At 46.5% G+C, this 24,196-nt stretch overlaps 10 protein-coding genes across 10 annotated transcripts; 6 read left to right on the top strand and 4 right to left on the bottom strand.

Moving 5' to 3' along the window:
• Nucleotides 1-181: 181 nt before the first annotated feature.
• FSST1_006531 (uncharacterized protein) lies at nucleotides 182-2,124 on the top strand (the record flags this gene model as incomplete). Its single annotated transcript, XM_083232909.1, has 3 exons — nucleotides 182-554; nucleotides 606-1,371; nucleotides 1,434-2,124. 3 exons carry the CDS (start codon nucleotides 182-184, stop codon nucleotides 2,122-2,124), a joined length of 1,830 nt encoding a protein of 609 aa, XP_083089961.1.
• A 2,238-nt stretch (nucleotides 2,125-4,362) lies between these two features.
• FSST1_006532 (F-box protein) lies at nucleotides 4,363-5,937 on the bottom strand (the record flags this gene model as incomplete). The annotated part of the gene is made up of 1 exon (XM_083232910.1): nucleotides 4,363-5,937. The coding sequence occupies one exon, from the start codon at nucleotides 5,935-5,937 to the stop codon at nucleotides 4,363-4,365; it is 1,575 nt and encodes a 524-aa protein (XP_083089962.1).
• Nucleotides 5,938-6,758: 821 nt separating this feature from the next.
• FSST1_006533 (uncharacterized protein) lies at nucleotides 6,759-7,109 on the bottom strand (the record flags this gene model as incomplete). The annotated part of the gene is made up of 2 exons (XM_083232911.1): nucleotides 6,759-6,941; nucleotides 6,996-7,109. The coding sequence occupies 2 exons, from the start codon at nucleotides 7,107-7,109 to the stop codon at nucleotides 6,759-6,761; spliced, it is 297 nt and encodes a 98-aa protein (XP_083089963.1).
• A 1,159-nt stretch (nucleotides 7,110-8,268) lies between these two features.
• On the top strand, nucleotides 8,269-9,890 carry FSST1_006534 (Alpha/Beta hydrolase protein; the record flags this gene model as incomplete). The annotated part of the gene is made up of 2 exons (XM_083232912.1): nucleotides 8,269-8,728; nucleotides 8,779-9,890. 2 exons carry the CDS (start codon nucleotides 8,269-8,271, stop codon nucleotides 9,888-9,890), a joined length of 1,572 nt encoding a protein of 523 aa, XP_083089964.1.
• A 1,011-nt stretch (nucleotides 9,891-10,901) lies between these two features.
• Nucleotides 10,902-12,767, top strand: FSST1_006535 (uncharacterized protein; the record flags this gene model as incomplete). Its single annotated transcript, XM_083232914.1, has 1 exon — nucleotides 10,902-12,767. The coding sequence occupies one exon, from the start codon at nucleotides 10,902-10,904 to the stop codon at nucleotides 12,765-12,767; it is 1,866 nt and encodes a 621-aa protein (XP_083089965.1).
• Nucleotides 12,768-13,211: 444 nt separating this feature from the next.
• FSST1_006536 (uncharacterized protein) lies at nucleotides 13,212-14,883 on the top strand (the record flags this gene model as incomplete). Its single annotated transcript, XM_083232915.1, has 4 exons — nucleotides 13,212-13,321; nucleotides 13,374-13,759; nucleotides 13,814-14,104; nucleotides 14,150-14,883. 4 exons carry the CDS (start codon nucleotides 13,212-13,214, stop codon nucleotides 14,881-14,883), a joined length of 1,521 nt encoding a protein of 506 aa, XP_083089966.1.
• Nucleotides 14,884-15,306: 423 nt separating this feature from the next.
• Nucleotides 15,307-17,571, top strand: FSST1_006537 (ankyrin repeat domain-containing protein; the record flags this gene model as incomplete). The annotated part of the gene is made up of 1 exon (XM_083232916.1): nucleotides 15,307-17,571. The coding sequence occupies one exon, from the start codon at nucleotides 15,307-15,309 to the stop codon at nucleotides 17,569-17,571; it is 2,265 nt and encodes a 754-aa protein (XP_083089967.1).
• A 53-nt stretch (nucleotides 17,572-17,624) lies between these two features.
• On the bottom strand, nucleotides 17,625-19,631 carry FSST1_006538 (uncharacterized protein; the record flags this gene model as incomplete). The annotated part of the gene is made up of 2 exons (XM_083232917.1): nucleotides 17,625-19,421; nucleotides 19,485-19,631. The coding sequence occupies 2 exons, from the start codon at nucleotides 19,629-19,631 to the stop codon at nucleotides 17,625-17,627; spliced, it is 1,944 nt and encodes a 647-aa protein (XP_083089968.1).
• A 320-nt stretch (nucleotides 19,632-19,951) lies between these two features.
• On the top strand, nucleotides 19,952-21,127 carry FSST1_006539 (uncharacterized protein; the record flags this gene model as incomplete). Its single annotated transcript, XM_083232918.1, has 2 exons — nucleotides 19,952-20,877; nucleotides 21,025-21,127. The coding sequence occupies 2 exons, from the start codon at nucleotides 19,952-19,954 to the stop codon at nucleotides 21,125-21,127; spliced, it is 1,029 nt and encodes a 342-aa protein (XP_083089969.1).
• Nucleotides 21,128-21,407: 280 nt separating this feature from the next.
• Nucleotides 21,408-23,922, bottom strand: FSST1_006540 (uncharacterized protein; the record flags this gene model as incomplete). Its single annotated transcript, XM_083232919.1, has 4 exons — nucleotides 21,408-22,397; nucleotides 22,451-23,100; nucleotides 23,148-23,710; nucleotides 23,765-23,922. The coding sequence occupies 4 exons, from the start codon at nucleotides 23,920-23,922 to the stop codon at nucleotides 21,408-21,410; spliced, it is 2,361 nt and encodes a 786-aa protein (XP_083089970.1).
• Nucleotides 23,923-24,196: the final 274 nt, after the last annotated feature.

Genomic DNA, 24,196 nt, shown 5'->3' on the forward strand with positions numbered 1-24,196 from the left:
TCTACCATATATCTTTAGGCATGCACCACTATATCTCTGCAACACAATCAATCACAAGCGTCGGAAATACCATATCAAGCCGGGTGTACGGCACGGAAATATTACTGTAAATTTTCATTCTCTCAGGTTTGTAGAACAGCTTTCTCTTGCAAAACAATGCTTTAGGTTCAATCATTGCAGTATGGTGGCCCACGATGAAGAAGCGCACGCTTTACTCGACGAACATGAACTCCGCAGCGAGGATACCAGTGCACGAGATCGTAGAGCTTTATCCTCGGCATACACCGCCTCATTTTCGCATCGGTTCAAGCGATCATGCGCCGTGCGAAGGGTAGTGGCTCTTATCATGGTCTTACTACTGTCCATATTTGGGGTAACCATTTATGGTGCACAAGAACAAGTCTCCGAAACAGGTCAAGATACCCCTCTCGGTTATCGACTTCATGCACAAGAACATACATCTCGCCCGCCAAAAACACTTGTCTACAGCTGGAACATTACTGCTGGGATCAGATCACCAGATGGTGTTGAGAAACGTGTATATCTCATCAATGGTAAATGTCACACAACGAGAAGGGTGGCTCTCATCTAATCAGCATAAACAGGTCAATTTCCTGGGCCAATCATCGAGGTTAGGTCTAGCGACAGAGTCGTGGTACATGTCCACAATGGCCTCTCGCAGGAAGGTCTTTCAATACATTTGCATGGTCTGCGTATGAAAGATCAGAATGACATGGACGGCGCTGTAGGCTTTACACAATCCCCCATTCCACCCGGTGAAAACTTCACCTACAACTTTACTATCGGCGATGATGAATATGGTACCTTTTGGTGGCACAGTCACTCCGATGTTCAACGCGCAGATGGTCTCTGGGGAGGGTTAGTGGTTCACTCTCCAGATGAGATTAACCAGCCACTAGAAGACTATTTGATCATGATCAGCGATTGGTTTCATCGGAATCAAACCGAAGTGTTGAGCTGGTTTGCAGATGCAAGTAGTCGAGGGAACGAGCCTGTTCCAGATTCGCTGCTAGTCAACGGCCAAGGGCGGTTTGAATGCTCTATGGCTGTTCCCGCAAGACCAATTGTTTGTTCTCAAGTCGGAATTGATGAGCTGAAGCCTCTATTTAGACAGAAGAATGACAAGAGGGTAAGAATACGAGTTGTTAATACAGGTTCAATCGCTGGCTTTACTATGAGAATACGTGGAGCGATGATGAGGCCTATTCGGGTGGATGGAGGGTTTGATGTCCATTCGGAGGCAACCGAAGCCGTCGGTATCCTTTATCCTGGCGAGAGAGTGGATATCGACGTCGAGTGGAAGGACGATCTTCCCCAAAACAGTTGGCTCACGATATACATGGATGACGAGTAAGTGACAGTTTGCATTTTGAAGATAGAAAACCTACATACTAATTGGCGAACTTTGCTAGGAATTTTGGCTATCCCAACGAAGCATTGAACCCAGTACAAGACTTTCCCATCTTTGATCATGGTAACAAGATACCAAGTCGCAAGGATCTAGAGCCGAACGAAACCCAGATCCTTGACCCGCGAAATCTTAAGGCTGCCACAAAGATGGTAGATCTTCCCTCAGTTGCCGATCAGACCATCCTTCTTTATGCCAAAGTCGAAAAGCTCGCACATATGGACTATGAGCCTGTTGGATTCATCAATCATACTTCTTGGAAACCACAGGATCTACCTCTTATATCTCAGAACCGCTCTGATTGGGATGAAAACCAGCTCATTCCATTCATAGAGATGACGTCAGGGAAGCCTACGCGAGTTGATATCATCATCAACAACTTGGATGACGGCGCGCATCCTTTCCATTTGCATGGACATTCTTTCTACGTTCTCTCCACATACAGAGATAAGGGCGGTGGGAGTTGGGGATCTTACAATCCATACTCAGGCGAAGAGCCGCCAAATGGGCTGGATTTGGAATTTCCGTTGCGTAAGGATACGGTTACTGTGCCGAGAAGAGGCCATGTGGTGATGGCGTTTGTGGCTGATAATCCGGGGATCTGGGCGTTACATTGTCATATGCTTGTTCATATGGCACGAGGAATGGCGATGGGTTTGCAGCTTGATTATCGGACAAGCACAAGAGGTTTATAATATTTGAGAAAGGTTCCTAAGGGTAGCTTATAAACAACGATAATGTTCAAGACATGACTACACTCGGCATATTCTGTCCTAAGCTAGAAATAATTTCAATTGCATTAATTTCAAGAAACAGAGAGGTTGATATACACATAATTGTACTCATGATCCCAATTTTCTCTCTTGTAGGTTACATGCCAGCGAGATGTAAAATGATTGAGCCTCATGCCAGGATCATACTCTATGAAGTTCTTCTAACATGTACTCAACTCAGTACCCTTGACTTTTCAAATATTGTCCAAGATTTTCAACGATTATACTTGTCTCCGGCTGTTGTATAGGTGCCTGATACACGGCCACCAGCACCACCTCAACAGCTTTCACAAGAATAGCGCCGTCGGCTTGCTGTATTCCGAAAGTTAATCAACGGTTCAGATGGAAGTGAGTTTCAGGATCGAGTTTGTCAATGTGTACCTTTTTGAGAATTATTACCCCGGGGTTAGCTTGCATACTGAAGTATTTCTCCCCATTAATTCTCAGGCCGTTTGCTTGTACCCAACTTGGATCTGCGAATCCTCTTTTGAGTGCATTTTGCTCCTCGGAGGATAACTATAATCTATATTTAGCTTGGAGAGTCACCCAGGTTATATTATCAGACTTTGATTCCCACCTGAAAATCTGAGCTGCTGGTATAAACACCATCGGGACTAATTATTGCAGCCTGGCTAACTTTTCCAGAACCGATCAATTGTTAGTCGACAAGGGCTGTAAAACAGTCAGTTATATGATGTATACGTGAGTTGACCGAGTGGATATACCTTGCCAATCCATCTTGAACTTTGTAGTGGTAGGAGCTGATGAAAAATGCAAAATATTTAGATATAACCTTAGTTTATAACAGAAGCAGGATCATTTCATACTTTTATAGTTGCTGAGATACGAATTACATGTAACCACGAGTCTATGTTCCACTCTTGTCTCGCCTAATGATACGGTGGCGTACAGATCTCTGTACAATGACGTATGGTTATCCCAATTATCGCTGAAAGATGAGGATTGTTCGGCCAGCCTCTTATTCAAGGGAACCTGTCAGCCTATCTATCGGACGCCAAAACGCTAGTAGGTTGGAGCTAAAATGTCGAATATGAGACATTCGCGTAGTCAACCAGCCGCCACGTCATAGAACCCCACCAGCGCTCGGGCATCCGAAGAGATCAGCAGCAAAGATCATCACGATAGACGAGGTGACTATTAATTATTTAGTTTTGCCTTAGTCAACTGGCAGACTAGGAATTACTTGTCATGCACTACTTGTCCTGATTTCCTTTGCATACCACCGAATAATTACTATCGGGCCTGACCCGCATGTTGGTGTTGGTTCTGCTCAACACCAAGTACACGTAGTGGATACCAGTAGACAATGTGTATTGCGAATCCTCTTAGTGATCATAAGCCCTATATGATCAGCCTGGACGGTTGTATGAGCCCTAAAACAAACCCACAGCTGCCTAAAATCAGTGCCAAACAGTACAGTAGATACAAAAAATAAAGTCCTCCCAGCCAGTAAAGCTGGTTGACTTTTAGTACTACAAAAACCTCTCAACATTATATCCAATTATGACCCAACATGGCGATACATCTTTTTCTTCAGTTCTACAAATCCTACAGTTTGGTGAGTTCTATGAGATGAATCCTAGTGCGCGCAAGGATTGCAGCGGGTTAACTAGTGGTCGGAACAAACTACTGCAGATCAACATACCCGGGCGGAAGGGATTTTGGTCTTTCTACAGCAACTTCCACTCAGCCAGCGTCCGGTGATTCTACAGGTGTAAGAGCCAAAATTAGAGGGAAGACGGGTACAACAGCCACTCGACCGTCTCCAGTCCTGACTGGAGTATCTGAGTCTTGTACCAAGTTCCACAAGGTCGAGAAAGGAGACACTTGCTACGACATCGCTAATGATGGCAAAATCACGCTCAGTACATTTTAAAGGTGGAACCCAGCTGTTAAGTCGGATTGTTCGGCCCTCGAGCTTGGAACTTATATGTGTGTCAGCTCCTCTTAGGATTACTTTTCAGGTCACGTTCCCTGGGGATAATATCAGTGGGATCAAATATAAATCGATAGTTAATACTTACATTAAACTGAAGTAAGGGCCTGGTAAGGAAATGGGTGTTCTTCGATCCCATTTACAAGATCTTTATTGTACACTTTCTTGTATCCTTTGTAATATTTTAATAATTGTGAAAGTCATTATCTATATGGTAACAGAAATTTTGGGTCAAACTCATCACATTCCGTGCCAGCCCCAGATGTAATCCTAGCCCATGATCCTCCGCTTTCATCAACGCCAAAAGGTGGGGGACCATCTCTATAAAGATAGTCATTGACTTCCTTATCCAAGCATATGTAACGACCAGTGACTTGGTTCATCCTGACGAGCATGCGGACTCTAATCCTTTGATCGACGGGGCGATGCCTCCATCCCAGCTTATTGCGTATATCAGCGAGGATCCCAGCATGACTACCCGTACCCTCGATAATGGAAAGAAAGCTGAGTTCAATGGATTGAAGTGTAGGTGACAGCTTCTGAAGGACAGATATTAGTTCCTCTTGGGTCACCTGCATTCCAGAAAGACCAAAGTGTTTAAGACTCCTTTTTCGAGTGGACCATTCATCAATGGGGAATATATCGAAGAGCGATACAGTATCCACTGCTGGACTATCCCAGCAATGTTGGTCGACTGGATAGTCAGTCTGAAAGGTTACCTCTTCAAGGTTATATGCCTTAGCCAGAGCACTTCGGATTTTTCCTTTCTTCAAAAAGTCCCAATCTTCGGCATCTTGGTTTGATAGCCATCCCATAAGCACTGACAACGTAATTCGTTTGAACCCCGGTTGTTCTAATATCCGACAGAGGTTATCGTACTCTTCATTCGGCTGGTCAAAGACGTAATGGTTGATGCCAGTGGGAAGCTGATAATTGTCAAACGACAACTCGTGGATTTTGATATCCGGGTCTGCAAGTAGCCGTGACATAATCTGAACCCCTCGCCATTTTTTCTTTTCTTCGCCTTCCCAAGGCTGAGCCCTACCTGGTACATAGATACCAAGAGCGTAAGTCCAGCCTCTGGGGATTGGATATACAAAGCCACGTGGAAATGCGCGGATCATTGGAGTTTCGTATAGAGGGAAGAAAAGAAAACCATGTACGGCGGGAGTTACAGTGACTTTTATGAGATGCGGGAACCGTGATTTCTGCAAAGCGTATCGAACGGCCTCTTCGTCAGCTCGGGATTCCAGAATAGCAGCCTGTTCTTCAACAATTCGCTCATAGTACGAAAGAGCTTCGCGTGATGGCATAAGATTTTCGAGCAACAATTGCTGTTCATGACCATAGGCTTTATCCAACAACCGCGACTCCACCAGTCGCGACTCCACGTCTTCTATTGCTTCCCTGCAGAGTTGTTGGAACCTTGAATTGCCTTGATAATCGTTATCATCGGAACCATCATCATCAGATTCATAGTCGTCATCCGAATCATGCCCACTACTTTTGGAAGATTGAAGAGTAGCGTCGTCCCAGATGAGTTCCTTGACCTGCTTTCTGAAGGTATCGTGGTTTGCGATTGCAAGGAAGACTTTGATATTAAGTGGATTTGCAGAAATAAAAACGCGGTCGAACCGTAAGGGCGCGTGTCGGTTGAGATAGCGACATGTTAAACGTAGGTTCTTAATGTCGCGATTAGGAAGAAGGTCGAAGATGCTACTGGCCAGTTCGTTGGGAAGTCTCTGGAACACAGGATCTTTGTCGTCGGTTACGGCCATAATGATGGGGGGCGGTATGCATGGAAAATTGAGGGAAACGCCATGCGGCTGTCGCGAATTTAAGTAGAAGTAGAAGCAGATCGTTACAGTGCCAAAACTGTAGAACGGCACGGATAAGTTACTGGCGCTAGCTGTAGCAACTAAACTATTCTTGTTTGAGCGTAAAGTGGGTTCTCTCGCCCTGCAGGCTTGTTCGGGCCGAGTTCTTCGCTACCCTATCCAGATATAAAACAAGGTCTGGCAAGAAGTGTTTATACCCAGTGAGGTAGCTACATGGTAGTATAAGGCGTTCTGGTTTTAACGTTAGCTCTCTGCAAGCCCCCATTCAAAAAGAATAGCAGTACAAATCATCACTATAGGCGAGGTGACTGTCGGTTATTGAAATTTGTCTTGGTTACCCGGGAGTTTGTCGGACTCAGGCACTTCTCATGCTCGAACTACTTGCCTACACACTTTTAGAAGCTCTAATTTCCGTTACATATCATCCAACTATAAATTGGGCTCAGGCGAGGTGGATATGATCAATGGACAGTTAAAGTTAGTTATGACCAAGTCGCATAGTACAGCCTCTCAAGATAATACGTTATGCGCATTGTCTACAATGACGGGCAATATAATTAGATAGCCGACCCGAAGGGAATATAGCGATAAAGCTTCTTTGAGCGAAGACCTATACCGTTAATAGCTCTGGAAGTAGCGACTCCGGCATTTTTGAACAATTATTTGAGCTGTAACAGATTGTATTTTTAATCTTTGATTTATCGTGTCTAAAAATGGAGAAGAAATCCTTGTTTCTAACGCTCCTAATAGAATACCCATGTCTACTTAGTCCAGCAGACTCCCGAGCCAGGTCCTGGTTGGCATTGCATACGACCACCACCGCATGACCAGCAGCCGTAGTCCCCAGAGCATTCACATTTGCCTGGAGCGCAGTTGGAGCCCGGCCTGCGACATTCTGGGAAGCAATTGCAACGCGCTTCGAGGCCTCGGGCAGCCAAAAGTCCCTATTTGAAAGAATCAATAACAGGATGATACGATCGATGTTGGGTTGCTCATACCTTATCGATACCAGTGTAGGTAAATTCACCGTCCTTGATAACCGTGTTATCGGGCTCAGGAATTGCCAGGACTTGGGCTGAGAAGAGAGCGGAGAGGAAGATTGCGACCTTCATAGTTTAGGTATTGATAATGGATGGGAAAAGGAGTTGAGATAGTTGAGATGATGTTGTTAGAGAAAGACTGGTTATTTGAGACTCCTATCGAGGATTTTATAATAATAAGAGGTTCTTAGTAAATATTCTCTTTCGTAATTAACCCTTACACAGCCCATCGGATCACACTGATCGTCCTTGAAGGAATGAAGGATTCCCCCAGAGGATCGATTCTGCATATGTATAATCCTAAATCTGAGGTAACACTTAGCCAAGGACGTGTATGTGGAAGGTCAGCTGACAACAACCGTATTCAGACCAATCACAAAGCCAGCTACCACTCAAATCCTACGGAATCCTCCCAGACAAGAACTTCAAAATCCAATAGTTATACGATAGTACCAATCGAAACAAACCTCCGCCAAGATTTATACACCAATGTTCTTATTTATGACTGTACTTTACTAGGAAATGCAAGTCTAAGCCCCTTACCAAAGATCCTATAGCGGTGAGGCGAATAGTTAATCCTGGGGCAATAAAAACTTGGCAGTATCTCGGTGACGCTATGATGTGTAGCTAAAGCTCGCCAAAGTCGAAAGCCTGTTAGATATCACGTGTCAAGTAAGAACCCATACAGCAAAGCAATGAACGCGAAGATTATATGGACAGCTAATTGACGTAATATTAGTAAGGATATCATGATGAAATCCTCATTGGCAAGCAGGAGACAGCAATAACAACAATCAATTAGTATTGCGACTCTCAATTATCAAGGATGGTGGGACTTGGGTTTCTACCGGGTAGAGGAATGGAAAATTGCTACTCGCTTGACGCAAGGGACTCGGCAATGAGTCTTGACAATAGGATACGTCAAGAAATGATCACTCTTGGGCTAATTGTCCCGTTTGAGAACGAAAGAAAAGCCAATGACTTTTGATTAGAAATATTACTATGAACTCGTCAATTGTCTAGCATATATGACCTACCCTGTTCGTTTAGGAAGGTCGGCCGCCGATACCCTGATCAGGTTACATCCGAGGTGGGTTTTAAATAGGCACTCGGACTTCGCGCAGCTATTTTCCGGTCCGAGGCTCGTTGGCTGGATGAAATTGGGATATCCCTCAGAACAACGTGAGACACTGACCGGCTTCTATCACCCCTATGACGGTCAGACTGTAAGATGTACTTGGCTAATTGGACGTCTGTATTTGCCCTCTGGGCAAGTCTTGCTGCTGCGGCACCAAAGTGCAATCCTTCCCGATACATGACCGTCGACACATCCAATGGACCTATTACAGGACATGCGGTAGACAACTCATCGTGCGTCGTCGAGTATCTAGGCATTCCTTATGCCAAGCCTCCCATCAACGAGTTGAGGTTCGCGCCTCCACAGCGCATCACGTCGTATTCGAAGACCCCCTTTGAGGCGACAAAGTTTGGCTACGACTGCCCTCTGTCGCCTAGCAAGAAGGTCGACTATCCTGATATGACACCCCAGGCCCAGCAGATCATTTCTTACTTTGCTAGCGCTGCTGGGACTCCGCAAAGTGAAGATTGCCTCACCCTCAACATTTGGTCAAAGGCTACGCCCAATTCTGCAAAAGCTAACAAATCTGTGTTGGTCTTTTTCTACGGTGGTCGTAAGTTACTCATTATCTTTCATACAAAGCCGGATAATCTGACAATGAAGGATTTGCTATTGGAAATACCAACAGTCCTTTCTACAATGGCAAGTACTTTGCTGATGCTGAGGATATTATTGTTATTACTGTCAACTATCGCATTAATATCTTTGGATTCCCTGGTGCATCAGATGGTGTTCAGAACCTGGGTCTGCGCGACCAGCGTGCTGCTGTTGAGTGGATTCGCGATAACATTTCGAAATTCGGTGGGAACCCTTCAAAAATCACCATCGCCGGTCAATCATCCGGAGGCGTGGCTGTTGACTACTGGACTTATGCCTACAAGAAGGATCCAATTGTGAACGGCATAATTGCTCCGTCTGGAAACGCGTTCAGCTTTCCCGTCAACTCTGCTGCGGTTCAGGAGAAGAATTGGGAGACGGTTGTATCTGGAGTTGGTTGTGACGCTAACAGCGACGTGATGGCTTGCATGCGTAAGGTTCACTGGGAGGATATCAAGAAAGCTGCTGCTGCTATAAAACCTGCCTCCAGCTCCAGTGTTCTTCGATCTATCCCTCCATTTTACCCTAAACCCGATGGAGAGATTGTCTTCTCGGATTATGTCAGTCTAACCGAGGCTGGAAGTTTTGCAAAGGTTCCCATCTTGTTTGGCCATAACAACAATGAGGATGGTTACTACCGTATTCCTGCATATGGAAATGGAGTTACACCTACCGACGCCCAGGTCAAATCATTCCTCCTCGAATCGTTCACTTGCCCTGTTTCTTACCAGGCCAAGGCACGAAAGGCCCACCAGGTACCTTCATGGGCATACCGCTACATGGCAGACTGGAACAACACAAGGCTGTTCCCTTCGAGCGGCGCGTACCATGGTGTGGATCTGCATATGATCTTTGGCGCATCTCGCGATGTCAGCGGGATTGCACCATCTGCAGACCAAGAACAGCTAACTAAGATAATGCAGCACGCATGGTTCTCTTTCAGCGATGACCCTTGGTCTGGTCTCGCGAAGCTCGGGTGGCCTGAATTCGACCCAGATCGCGAGACACTAATTGAACTGGGTAAGAATTCCCAAGCTCGGGTAGACTTTGTGAAGCCTTTGGTTTATGACGCGCCATGCTCAACAGTCAAGATGGGAGCGCTTTCAACTTCTGCGTAGAAAACGGATGAAAGTACACTATGAATTAGTGTAGAACAGTCCTCACCAAGTTCCTTTTCCGATACAAGTTCATTCATTATCCAGGTATGGCAACATGAATGGAAATGGGACCTCGAGCGATGCTCGTTCAGTTCTTCTTTTGGGGAAGCAGACGGAGTATTCAGTAGTTAAAGGTATTCCTATTCATAGGCAAAAAGAAATCATGCCAGCTATGAAAAGTCTCGTGAGGAACCTAGATGACTGAGGCTGTAGATTAAGCTTTGATAATCCCTTCACTTATCTTCGAAGAGAACCAGTCTCAACCGGTTAAATCCTGCGTTAACAACGCTTTGTAATGCTGGCTTTGAACGGATGATGCCTCGTAACCCTCGATGAATCTCAAGACACAACAGTGTCACTAAGTTAGAGGGAAATTTTCAAAACCCATCAAATTTTCTTGCAAATTCTTGTACTTTTTATTTTTTACTTTTAAACCGTTTTCCCTCTTTTTCAGTTTGCCTATTCTCTTTTTACAAGAGAAAGACAAGCGTACGCAAAACTAAGATACTTGCTGCTTATCTTCATCGCTCCAGGTCTGGCAGCAAACTTGTTAGTAAGCAAGTCGTCAGGCTACCCTATAGTCGACTCGACTCGCTCAAAGGAAATACAAGGGTCAGCAAGTTGGCCTAGTCCAATTTGCCAGCCAGATAGCGTATCCACCCAGCTGAGTTTGGCTGAGCGCAAAACCCCTAGTCAGGCTTAGCCACTTCGATAGTTAACAGTAACAGGAGTCATTTTTTCAATAGTCTTTTCATCGCCCCTGACTAAAAGATTCTATCATGGCCCAGAACAAACAAAAAGGAAAGGTCAGCTCCAATATGCTTGACGAAGTAGATGAGCTATACCGCCACAATCGTGTATTTAATCCATCTACTTTCCGGATTGTATGCTCTGGATTTCTCACCTTGTTTCCGTACTCGGGGCTGGGACACTTACACTCTTTAATCATCAATCACTGTCGTTACAAGCAACATGATCCGCAACGTTGTCATGCTGGCTGCACTTGCAGCCAGTGCCGTTGCTGGACCTTGTAAAATTGGCGGTGCTCACACTCTTTTACCATCATCTTCTGAGACGGCGATGGTCATTACTTCCCAAGCAACCGATGTCCCAACTACTATACCTACTGACTTGCCAACCACTACTACCTCTGTCGACGATATAATAATCACCAACGCAATGGCCAACGGCAGATTTTCTAATGGTATCGATGGCTTTATTGCTGAGGGCGAGGCCAATCATCAGCAAGGAGGATGTTACAAGGATGACGGCAGCCCTGATAATGGTTGCGCTTCCCTCAAAGCAGTTGGAGACCCCAAGAAACGAGCCCTGGGTTCATTCGCGGGCATCTCACAGCTTCTCGATTCTCTGCAACCAAGTAACACTGTCCTCTATACCGTCCAGTTTTACTACGCCGTCATTACCGTTGGAGGAGCCCAGACGTGCACTATCAGTGCCTCCCTCGGTAACAGACAGTTCTACTCTATGGGTCTGTTCAGCACTGGCCTAAGCATCTCGTGGAACAGGGTCCTTACATCAGTTGTTGCTGATTCTCGGAATGCAAACTTCGGCATTTCTATGACGTGTACGGGCAATGGGCAGGCGCTGATCTATATTGACTCGGTGTTTGTGTCCAACCAAGTGACGCCACAGAACATCGATCAGTTCAAGCTCGACTTTGACGCCTCCTCGCCTGAACCTCAACCTTCAAGCGAGATAAGCTCAACTTCCACAGCCTTGACCACATCTTCCGGAGCACCTGGATCTTCATCCACTTGGCTTCCCAAGCCGGACACAAGTAGTGAAGATTCAGAACATTCCACGCCAACTCCTATTGGAACGAAGTCTTGGTTGCCCGGACCTGATACATCCACTGGAACGCCTTTGCGAACACCATCATCTTGGATTCCTGGGCCAGACACAACTAATGAAGCTTCGACGCCCGTGCGGACTCCTTCGTCTTGGCTTCCTACTGCGGATGATACCTCCATTCATTCCACGCCCTCTCAAACTCCCACATCTTTGCTTCATCAACCCGATACAACAAGTGAGGCATCAACACCAAGTCTTTTATCCACGAGAAAGGAAGACCTCACTACTACTTCTAGCACTACTTCTCAGTCTGAGACACCAACTGAGGCTTGCAAGTACACCCATGGTGAACAATGCGAGTTTGACAGGTTCAATTACCCCCAGGACGCCCTATGTTCTTACGGTGCTTACTTCAACGGCCCAACATGGACAGAATCCCGTACCGACTATCCTCATCAAGATAATGCCTATCAGTGTATAGCTATCTGTAAGGGTATGGAGAACTGTCAGTCAGTAGGCTACTGGCAACTCGAAAACCGGTGTCTCTTTACAAATGACAGGATCAAGGAATCTGACTTTACCATCTTCAACACCCCAGGTGGCAGCTGGCAACATTCATACTGGGTCGACAAGCGTTGTTACAAGTGCCCAGACTGCATTGCCGCTTCAGTTCCGAATACACCACCTGAGAGATGTTCTTACACACCAGGAGATGCTTGCACTCGCAAAGACGCTCCACAGGGGATTGTCTGTGGACTGAATGCTTACATGGCTGGTGGATACTGGACGGGGGATCAGTGGATTGATCAATATCCTCGTCAGGATTCGGCTGGGGCTTGTGCCGCTATTTGTGAAGCGATCACAGACTGTAAAGGCTCAGCCTACAAAGACGGACGTTGCAGATTCTCTGCTTTCAAGCTCTCTACGACAGATGGCCCCATTCCCCTCGATACAACAAAAGACGCTTCAATGAATTGGCCCTGGGATGATCCATCGTGCTATACCTGCCCTGGATGCACTGAGTAGAAGATGGTGTATGTCTGGCGCAGTTTGTTTCGCCCTTCTGCCGACCAGGCTGTACTAGTATCTCTTTTCATATATTTTAATAATTTATTCAAAAGGGAAAAATACATCCTGTCTCCAACTGGGGCTTGCCGATCAGACCCTAAGAGTGCCTTGTGGTCAGCCAGTAGCGCCTTGGAATTTAATGCATAAGTATAACTGAACCTGATTCGCTACAATTGTAAAATGGATGGCCTCAAAATAGAGAACCTATTTGATTTGTTGAAATATTGAAAATATTGCTTTTGTACTACCCCCAGTATCTGCGGCTGAGCTAAACCATGTCAATCTTTCCTCAGTTCTTAAACCCATCCCCCGCCCCTCGGGGATTTGATCTTTTCATGTTAAATCAAGGCACAGTTAACGCTGACCGTTATCCGAGCTGATCGCATCATCTCACTTTCCAGCATGCCATATCAGATGCCCTATCCGTTGGTTTTGCTTTTGCTGCTCCCCACAAGTAGCAGAGCAGACTCCGGTGATGATTTCAGCAATAACCTGTTTTCAGACTTGGCCCCGTATGTGCACTAGCTTTTTCATCTCTGGCTAACTTATACTGACTGGAAATAGGTTGTTGGCATTATTTGGTGAGCGAGTGACTATGCAATTCCTCAGTCAGTCTATGGGTTGGGCCGATTGCATCATATTAGCGGTGGCTCCTATTGGTATTATTACTACTATCGTCAGCGCTATCAGAGTCAGTGGCCCACCGTGGCTCAAAGCCGTGATAGGAAGATCAAGAGAGAATCTTTCGGCTGCTGAGATGGAACTGATGTCTTCTACGTCACAAGAGACCTGTGAATTATACAACGGTCTGGACGTAGTAAGATGTCAAGGTTTAGCTCCAGTCAAAGAGTTTATCTGTCTCTTGCCTGAGCACCAAGAAATCACCAAAGAGACTCCAATAAGACTTATGCGTTTAGAAGACGCAGGAACTGACTTGATTGAGAAATTAGGTATTTTGATTTCCACGAACACAGAAGTTGGCCAGATGCTTACACTTGTCGCAGATGTCGCCGATTCGCATGAACCAGAAGCAGTCAAAAGAACTCGCGGTCACTTCGAGGAAAATATCAACTCTCTCTGGCCCGGTGCCTGGGAAGCAGCCCATCCTACTACCGACGTGGAATCCCAAAGCAAACCCGAACAAACTCCATCTCAACGTCAACAAGATTCAGCAGGCCAAAACCTAACTTCAAGAGAGTCAACATCGTCGAACGGTTCAGAGTTTATCATACTACGTAACGTCAGAAGTGAAGCTCCAAATATCACACTAAACCGCCATAAAAAGATAGATAAAGGTCTGTTATACCTAACCGCCTGTTTTGGGATTGTGTTACAATTAGGTGTGCTGGTGTATTTTGGCTTTATTACCTATTCTTTAAAGTTCAAGAAAGACGATAGGGATATTGACGAATATGCTTTCCCTTGTGCTGCAGGAGGCACGATCATTCTGGTGACGGGGATGCTCCTTTGTGCGCATATCGTTGATTACAGCACAACAGAAACACAATACAAACCTGCCAAAGGCAGACAGATGCGATTAATTTGGCTTCAGCCTAAACAGACTGTAAGCGACCAGGTCTTCCACTCGTTTGCATTATTTCCCCAGAACTCCCCAGGCATTTTAACGACATCCGAGAGAAAGAATATCGTTGGGGTCAAACCTGATCACAGCGATCAGACCAAGCTATCGGAGCCAGGTGAAACGCTACGGAAAGCACAAGCTCAATCGTCGATCAATCTATGTGTTGTGGCTACAGTAATATGCCTCGCCGGTTTTTTCGTCCAGTTTGTTGGCTTGAGAGGAATGCATTGGTCGGCATCAGTGGGTCAGCTCATTGCTGTCGTTATTATGACTATAGTCAGAGCTTTCCTTCGACGGGGTTTTTCTGATAAAATACATCGTCACCAGCTGAGCGATGGATTCGAGCTCGATGCATTTGCAATTGCCTTGGGAAACCTGGAACGCGAATCTGGGTCTCAAGCAAATCACTTCGACTTTGGTCTTTCCAAGGCCGGAGCTTGGGGAATCGCACGGAGTATAAAACAAAGAAGCACACAAGTACCGCTTAAGTAAGACTTCCCAGGTCAGGACCACCCTGAGAACTCTCCAGAGGACAACTCGGAGAATCGGGACCAACAGAATGAAGACTCCCTAGAGCCATCTCCAGACATCAGAATAGCTCGTGGGAAGAACAACGCACAAGAAATCATGGACCTGAGAAGGTTCTTAGCACAGCTGGCTGATTGGAAAAGCCCAGTAACCTCGGAAGCCGCTCGCCTTGCGGAGGCTATAGAGGCCACGATGAACACCCTCTACCCCACAACGAAAGCAACATCCTTCACCTGGTCTATAAAAGTGAATCTTAGTGACGAACCTGGAGAACTCATTACTGGAACAGTGGATTTACATCTCGAGTACAAGGAGGGGAAATAGAAGTCACACGTTGATGAACTCGAGTCAGTATTGTCTCTGTGGCTGTATTCGACTAGTAAGAAGATGGAAACGTCGAGAGCCGGATTGGGTGTGAAAGGGAACTCATTGAAGGCAAATGACGATACCTGGATTAGAGGTGAAAAGTCGCAGGCAGAAGGGGGCCTAATCATCCTTGGACAACGAACTGAAGAGCTGTCGTGGGCTTTGAGATGGTGGTTGCCTCCTGATGCTCCAATGCCCCTAGAGATCGACGAAGAAGAAGTTCTAATCAGAGAATACAAAGAATGGCAGGTTGTTGGCATCGGCGAAATCGGTCAAGGTTTGGAAGGTTCAATTGCCAATGATTCAACTTCTACACAACCTGGTGACAGTCAAACCTCGCTCAACCTGGACGAAACCCAATCAAAGAAACACAGAAAGTTACCCAAGTCACTAGCAATACAGTCTCACGATAGTCTGGAAAGACTCTATACCAAGCACATGTTCCATACTTTCATGTGGGATGCTGTTGCAGCGCTCGACAAGCCCATCTGGCAGGATCTTGAGATTGAGTCATTCGGCACTTTTGACTCAAATCCAGATTCTAACAGTGTTCACCTACAGTGCAAGGGTCTTTCTGATCTTGCAAAGGCCATCCAAAGCACGGGCTTTGGAGACCTGCCCGATGCTTACTCTGCTCTTATCCCTCCGCTCGAAGCTCAATCACAGCTTGGTACCCCCGATTCCACGATCGACATGGTATCTATCGAGGCCACTGAGCATCAAAGGGTGCTACACTGGAACAAAGCCGGCGATGTCTATCAGCGGTTGTTTGATCTAGCCCAGCGATTTCCAGAGAAAAGCTACTTCTATAAGAGATCGATTGCGATGATAGTTGATTTTGTTCGAATTATTGATTTCTCAATGGTGGGAGAATGGGAAAAAAAGAAAGTTCAGTTTGAAGATGCCATTCTTGTTAAGAACAGGCTCGCGGCAGCCCTAGAAAGCCTTCCAAATCGAGAGTTCTTGATGAGACTACAGAAACTCTATTCCCGTCAGCAACGTCCTTGGGAAGCCGCATTTTTCGTGGGTCAAGATCACTTCCCAATCCAACATGACGAGCAAGCTGATTGCAACTTCACGCCACTCCACCGCTTCCTTTCACTCTCTCCAAATGACCCAAATTTCTTACGCAAAGATACTGTTCACGGATATCGAGCGACGTCATATAACCCCAACCCAGAAAAGCGCAATATACCTCCAGAACTCATGCAGTATGTCGATAGTTTGGATATCCTGGGCTGGACACCACTTCATTATGCATCCAGATGCGAAGTTTGGACTGAAGCTCTTTTGCATGAACAACACGATGTAGATGCCAAAGATATCAGCGGCTGGACGCCTCTTCATTATGCCTTCTTATCCGGAAGTTTCCGGGTAGTGACGCTACTCATCGATAATGGAGCAGATCCCAATGCCAGAGGAGTTGATGGTATGACACCATTACATTGCGCAGCCTTGTCTGGTAACGGCTATTTATTTCCCTTTACTTCTGAAAATGTTCGACAAGCTATGGATATCTTCGCAAGAGATAATCTTGGCCGAGCCCCCATTCATCTTGCGACCTGGATGGGCGATAAACCTCTTATTAGAGAATTGGCTGGTAGTATTGAGGAGACGGATAGAAATAAACAGACGCCTTTACACTGGGCAATTCAGGTTATGAAAGATGAGACTGTCACTTTGCTTGTGGACCTTGGCTCAAATCTGAACGCAATGGATGATCGATACATGACACCTATGTTGCTGTCTGCTACCTACGGCAATACCTTCGCCCTTTCCAAACTTGTCGATAAGGGTGGAAATATTAACGAAATCAACCGAAAACCGGGCTCAGCATCACCGCTCCACATTGCAAGTAGGAGAGGACATACTGAATTTGTCGAGAAGTTGCTTCAGCTAAACGCACAAGTTGAGACCAGGAACTTCTGTCAAGAGACGCCTCTAATTTTGGCCGTTAAGAAGGGAAGGTCCGCCATAGCTGATCTATTGATTAAACACCACGCTGATGTCAATGCTATGGACATGCGAGGTAGGACAGCCTTAACTATAGCAATATTAAGGGGACATAGAGACTTGGTGAACATAATTGTGGCAGAGGGCGCAACTATTAACCCCCGTGCTATCAAATATGCCGAATCGAAGGATAATCATGACCTCGCCATATTTCTACGGCGAGCACATTCATTGCAACAAAGCTTTCAAGCACATATTCCTTTAGCTTGGGCTCGCTTAGTTTGGAAAGCTAGTCTTGGAAGGCTTCTGAGGAAGCAAGGATGTAATTTATAGTTGTTTAGCTGTTATTGCTATATTTGTAAGCATTCAACTTTTTTTATACGGCATCAAGCTGTAAGATCAAGATGATTATAGTTTCCAGCATCAAACCAATTAAACCCATCAATAAACAAGTCATTCCAAGGGATGTCAACACTTGGGGTAACCTGTTGTCCCATCTCAGTGTTTTGAATCTTTTTCAACTTGAGCCCAAACCACGACATAAACTCGGTATCAATATCATCATCAAGTTGCTGTTCTCGATCAAACACGTCCATTGTGGCGTTTCCGAGCCTCCCCACAACCACAGCACATCTCTCGCCAACAGAGCGTCCGTCAGATACACCGTGCAAAAGTCTCTGGCACATGTCAATGTTGGCTTTTGCTATGCCTTTACTCAACTCGTTCCGAATCACTGGACTAGACCTTAATGCATACAACATCGTGACGCCCGCCATGAATAACGAGTTGAGCGCTACGAATGTGTATGTAATTCGGTTCTTGGCATACAAGGTGTTATAACACGTTATCAGACTTATAGCAGAGTCTGCACAAAGTCTAAGTGAAGAGATGTTGCTAACGGGAAACACCCTTGATGGACGATGTAGAGAAAGGACAGCATAATGGTAAGCTATTTGAAACCATTCTGCTGTTTGAAGCATGGCCACACCACTTGCTGGTCCATAGCGAGGTGCCGTAACAAGCCATGTATTTAGTTCAGCATAGTGGGCCTCACGTAGAGCATCTAGACTGTCGTAGTCGTTGCTGGCACTAGCGGAGGCGGCATATAAAGACATGTAGATGGAACTGTTGATCTGGCGTAGTTTAATGACATGTAGAAAAGTTGACATATCATTGGGGTTCGGAGTGAGAATCGGCACTGCTTCTACAGAACAAAGCTGTTCATCTGTTAACTGCTGAGGTAGGGGTACGGTAATATCTGAATCATTTATGCCAAGGGGCCTGCCCATTGCTATAGAGATGCTGCGATCCAAGGCATAAGTACACCAGAAGATGCGACGGGCCATCTCTCGAGACAGCAGACTTTGGCCCGTATTGGAAGTTTCCTCTCGATGAAGGTCCATACCCATGCTGATGCGTAGCGCCAGACCAAGGGTGTACCAGATGTTGACCGACTGTGGCTCATTGGTTCCATAGAGGCACAAGAGAAGAAGACATTGAATGCAGTCCAGGTCGTCGGCCAAAAGGACCGTATTGAGGTCTTTGATAGCTGCTTGGAAGAAGGCCTTATGAGTATGCTGTTGCTGAGGCAAATTCTTGGCATTTGTTTCGGCACTTGCTATCGCGAGAACCATATTGACTCTGAATGATGATAACGGACGAACTGACTCGGCTCTCTTCAGAGGTAGAAAGTCATTTTCAATAAATGTTGGCTTGTGAAAAAATGGCAGTTGAGGCCATCGATTCTTGAAGAAGACCTCGACCAAAGTTTCCGAGTTGGGTGGCAATGGAAGGCTGGTAACATTGGTGGTTGGTCGTGGGGGCTCATGAATATCTGTGTCGACTGCCCAAAGCTGCCATAAGCTCCCTCGCAAGGGTGGCCTCAGGGTAGATCCACCATCAGACTCGGTAAACGTGGGTAGGAGTATGCGTCCCTGGTACGCGACGCGTTCGGTTGTTGTGTATTCTGGTTCTTCGTAGAAAGGATGAGAGGGACGAGGTGAAGAAACATCTCTAGCTCTCCCTATACGCAATGCCTCCACTTGACTCTCAAGATCACGGACACGGTCCTTCAGAGCCTCACATTGACAATTGGGGTCTACCCGAATGAGTAGCCTCTCGGATGGGACGCATCTGGCTTGGACAAGGAGACAAGGCCCGCATGACGGCAATTTCCCGTCGCACTTTAGAAGAGTTAGTCAGCGTCATTGATGGGAAAAGGTGTTAGTTAACGATTGTGGAATTACCTTTTGCTTGCGTCTTCGACAGCGCTCACAGGCGGCCGAGTTCCTCTTTAACTGTCGTCGCGGAGTCGGAGTTTGACTCGGCCTTATCGGTGGACCGGACACCAAGGGAGGTTCGGACGGCCGAACATCCATTTCATGGTCATTCATGTTGATCGCGGGATACCCCCGTCTGTTTGAGCAATGCGATTGTTGAGATTCGGGAATGTTGATGTCGGCAGTTTTCCGAAGAAAACTGATCCACTATGGGACTTAGCCGTGCTTATTAATGGCCAATCAATTCGACGGACGCTATGTATCGGAGGTGTCCGATCGCCGTCCTCGTCGGACTAGTCCGGTATGATATATCCATCTCCGACAACGAAACTGGACTTGAATTGAGGGCTAATTGAGATCTAATACACATTTTATTGTCTGCGAAACCTCCGGAGACCTCAACTCATCTTGACTTCCCCCAGCTTATCCTAATCATGCCTCGTCTACCTTCAATACGGGTCCTTCACCAATTGCAACCAAATCGAACTCTAAGAGTCATCCAATCTCGTAACATGAGCACATTCACACGTCAGAATCGTCTACCTGCATCATACTACAGAGGTGGATCCTCGAGGGCTGTTTTCTTCAACAGTCAAGACCTGCCACCAGTCAACGAGCGAGATGATATCTTCCGTGGTGTCATCGGCAGTCCTGACCCGTACGGACGACAGCTCGACGGCATGGGCGGAGGTATCTCCAGTCTATCAAAAGTCTGCATCGTCGGGCCTCCAACACATCCAGAAGCCGATGTTGACTACACCTTTGTGTCGATAGGCATCAAAAATGACAAGGTTGACTATTCAAGTAACTGTGGCAACATGTCGGCTGCTGTTGGACCTTATGCGGTGGATTCTGGACTTGTGCCCGCTCCAGAGGGCTCTCAAGAACAATTCGTTGTCCGGATTCACAATATAAATACGGGCAAAATCATCAACGCCACGTTCCCAGTGGTGGATGGAGAGGCCGTCGCCTCCGGTGATTTTACCATTGACGGAGTGGCTGGTACAGCTGCACCGGTCCAGCTCGACTTTGTCAAGCCAGCTGGATCTCGCACTGGAAAGTTACTTCCGACCGGAAATGTTGTGGATACTTTTGATGAGTATTGTGCGACATGTATCGACGTCGGCAATCCGTGTGTATTCGTTTACGCCTCGGAGCTTGATGTCGATGGAGAGCTATCGTCAGATGATATCGAGGCGAACACGATACTCAAGGATAAACTCGAATCCATCCGTCGCCAAGCTGCTATTAAGATGGGCCTTGCCCAAGACCTGAATAATGTGCCTGGGAGTGTTCCAAAGATATCCATTGTGTCGCCAAGGAAGAAGCCAGTAAACGGCGAGATTAACGTTCGTGCCATGTCAGTTGGCTAAGCTCACAAAGCGATTCCAGTGACCGTGGCTTTGGCCACAGCTGCCGCCGCAAAGCTACCCGGAAGCATAGTTGCAACTTGTCTCGAAGGTAGCGAAAAGGGAGAGGGTCTAGAGATTTGTCATGCTAGTGGTAGACTACGAGTAGACGCATCATTTGATGATGCTGGAGAGTTGTCCAAGGCGACTGTTTTCCGTACAGCCCGGCGTCTGATGGAAGGGACGATATATTGGAAGTGACAAGATTAGAATGTTGGTTTGCTATGCAGAAAATAGTTGATACTCCCAGTTGCCGCTATCTTTTCTATGTACTACCCCCCAGGGCGCAACAATGCTGACATTCTGAATTTGGATATCACGTCTGGATATAAATCTTAGACGCAATCCACTAACTTCATAATGCATAGTTTGATAGAGGAACCTTGCAAAAGGTAGCATACAGTAAAATGTATTTATATAATGGACTGTATCAGTTGTGATGATAATGGGATTGACTTATAACTACATAAAGTGTTGAAATCTACAAAGAGGCTGATGGTGAATTACTGGAAAGTCGGCTAGCCATAACATTCAGAGCACTTCCAGCCTTGAAGAACTCAACTTGCTCATGAGTGAAGGTGTGCTTAGCTTCAGTCTCCCAACTCGTACCATCCTTTGAAGTTATCTTGAGCTGCACATTCCTTCCGGGCGCCAATTCTGTGAGTCCGACAATGCTGATACGGTCCGAAGCCTCGATCTTATCATATGCGGTATCATCGGCGAATGTCAACGCGAGCATGCCTTGCTTCTTCAAATTGGCCTCATGAATACGGGCAAATGATCTAGCGATGATAGCCACACCGCCAAGGTATCGAGGCTGAAGTGCAGCATGCTCGCGAGATGATCCTTCGCCATAGTTGTGATCTGCTACAACGACCCAGGGAAGTCCTCGCTTCTGGTAATCCCTGGCTGTGTCTGGGACACCCCCGTACGATCCGGTAATTTGGTTCAGGACCTTGTTGACCTCTTGGTTGTCTGCGTTGACAGCTCCGATAAGGGTATTGTTAGAAATGTTTTCGAGATGACCACGGAAACGCATCCATGGACCAGCAGTAGTGATATGGTCCGTCGTGCATTTACCCGTAGTCTTGATCAGAATGGGACACTCGAGGAAATCCTGTCCAGGCCAAGGTTTAAATGGCGCCAATCTTTGCAAGCGTTGGGAGTCTGGTGATATTTGAACAGTCACGGCCTGTCGGACCTGAGGATCTGTCGAAGGAGCATCGTAGACATGATCTGTGTTCTCGTACGCTTCTTTTGGGAGTGCGTTACCGCTAGGAGGTTCGAAGCGGAATTCTTGGCCAGATTCAGTGACAAGACTATCTTTCAGAGGGTTGAAACCAAGATCGTCAGAGAAAACCTTGGCCATAACCATATCCGGTGAAGAGAGGAATGTGTGGGTCGCGGGATTTCCATCAAGACGTCCAGTGAAGTTTCGGTTGTATGATGCCAAGATCGAGTTCGGCGTGCCCTGTTTGAGTGTAAGTAATGTGTTGAATCAAAGACAAAAAAAATACAAAATACCTTTGTCATCTCGGTTCTATCCCACGAACCGCAACAAGGTCCACAGGCGTTGGACAAGATTTTGGAACCCAAACGCTCAAATACTTCGGTGACACCCTCACGCTTAAGTGTCTGGTTAGTCTGCTCGCTTCCAGGAGACAAGAGCAGTGGCATCTTAGGCTTCAAGCCTGCATCCAGAGCTTGTTTTGCCAAGCTCGCTGCTCGGGAGAGATCTTCAAAGGAAGAATTTGTACATGAACCAATCAGTCCAGCAGAAAGCGTTTGCGGCCATTTATTCTTCTGAACTGCCTCGCTCAGTTTCGAAATCGGTGTTGACAAGTCGGGAGTGAATGGGCCGTTGATCCGAGGCTCTAGCGTAGATAGGTCGATTTCAATTACATGATCATACTTGACACCCTCGTCTGCTTGTAGCTCATGCTTAGCCACTTCGAGAGCTTGAGCCAGCTCAGGCCGGCTTGTCGCGCGTAAATAGGCAGACATTGACTCAGAATAAGGAAAGATTGATGTAGTTGCTCCTGTCTCAGCACCCATGTTGGTAATAGAAGACATCCCTGTGGCGGATATCGTTTGTGCACCAGGGCCAAAGTATTCAATGATTTTTCCAGTACCACCCTTAACTCCAAGGATCCCTGCAACCGCGCTAATGACATCTTACTTTGTTAATAAAAGCATCATAAAGGTTCCATGCACAACGTACCTTTAGGACTAGCCCAGCCGCTTAACTGGCCAGTCAACTTAACACCGATGATTTCAGGCGCTGTGATTTCGAATGGAAGGCCAGACATGACATCAACAGCATCCGCGCCGCCAACACCGACAGCAATCATGCCCATGCCTCCAGCATTGGGCGTATGAGAATCGGTGCCAATCAGCATACCACCCGGGAAAGCATAGTTCTCAAGCACAATCTGATGGATGATGCCTGCGTTGGGTTTCCAGAAGCCCATATTGTAGCGCTGGCAAGCACTTGACATGAATTTATACACCTCACCATGGCTTGTAAGTGCCCCAGCAAGATCTTTCTCGCTACCGTCCCGACCTACGATAAGATGATCGCAATGAACCGTGGTAGGAACTGCAGTTTTGTCAAGTCCTGCTGTCATGAATTGGATGATGGCCATTTGGGCTGTGGCATCTTGACAGGCGACGCGTCGTGGCCTCAATTTTAGTTGTGTTGAGCCTCGAATGACTTTATCATCTTGTCCATCATCAAGATGTGTGAGAAGAACCTTCTCTGCATAAGTAAGAGGGCGATCAAGACTAGGAGTGGCTGAGTCAGTAGCACTTAACTACGGACATAGAGAGGTATCTTACATTTTTCTCATACGAGAGAGTTTATCCAGGAAACCGACATAACCGACGCTGTGGTCGGGTTCAAATCGACTCAACGGTGCTTGTCCCCTGACTCCAGCCACAGTAGCCAAGGACCGAACGGCGGAGCCTGTACGTATCTTCCGGCTTGCTCTCAACATTGTTATCGGAGTGTTGATGAGCTAAATGAAAGGTATTAGTGATCGGATGTGCACTCGTTAACACTACAACATTGCACGATGGTATCTGCAATATTGAACCAGTGGCATCAATTGGATTTTAAATCAACAAACTGTGGGAAGACGCGGGGAAGCGGGTTAGCGCTAGCATTAGCGTTGAAATCGCGGATGATTCCCTCGGATAACTCCGATTCCAAGAGTCTCATCGGATCGGAAACTTTCCGATAAATACCCTTAGTCAACACCATTCACCGAA

The sequence above is a fragment of the Fusarium sambucinum genome, chromosome I (genome assembly GCF_050947815.1).
Source record: "Fusarium sambucinum isolate potato_lamoka chromosome I, whole genome shotgun sequence".
NCBI lineage: Eukaryota > Fungi > Ascomycota > Sordariomycetes > Hypocreales > Nectriaceae > Fusarium > Fusarium sambucinum.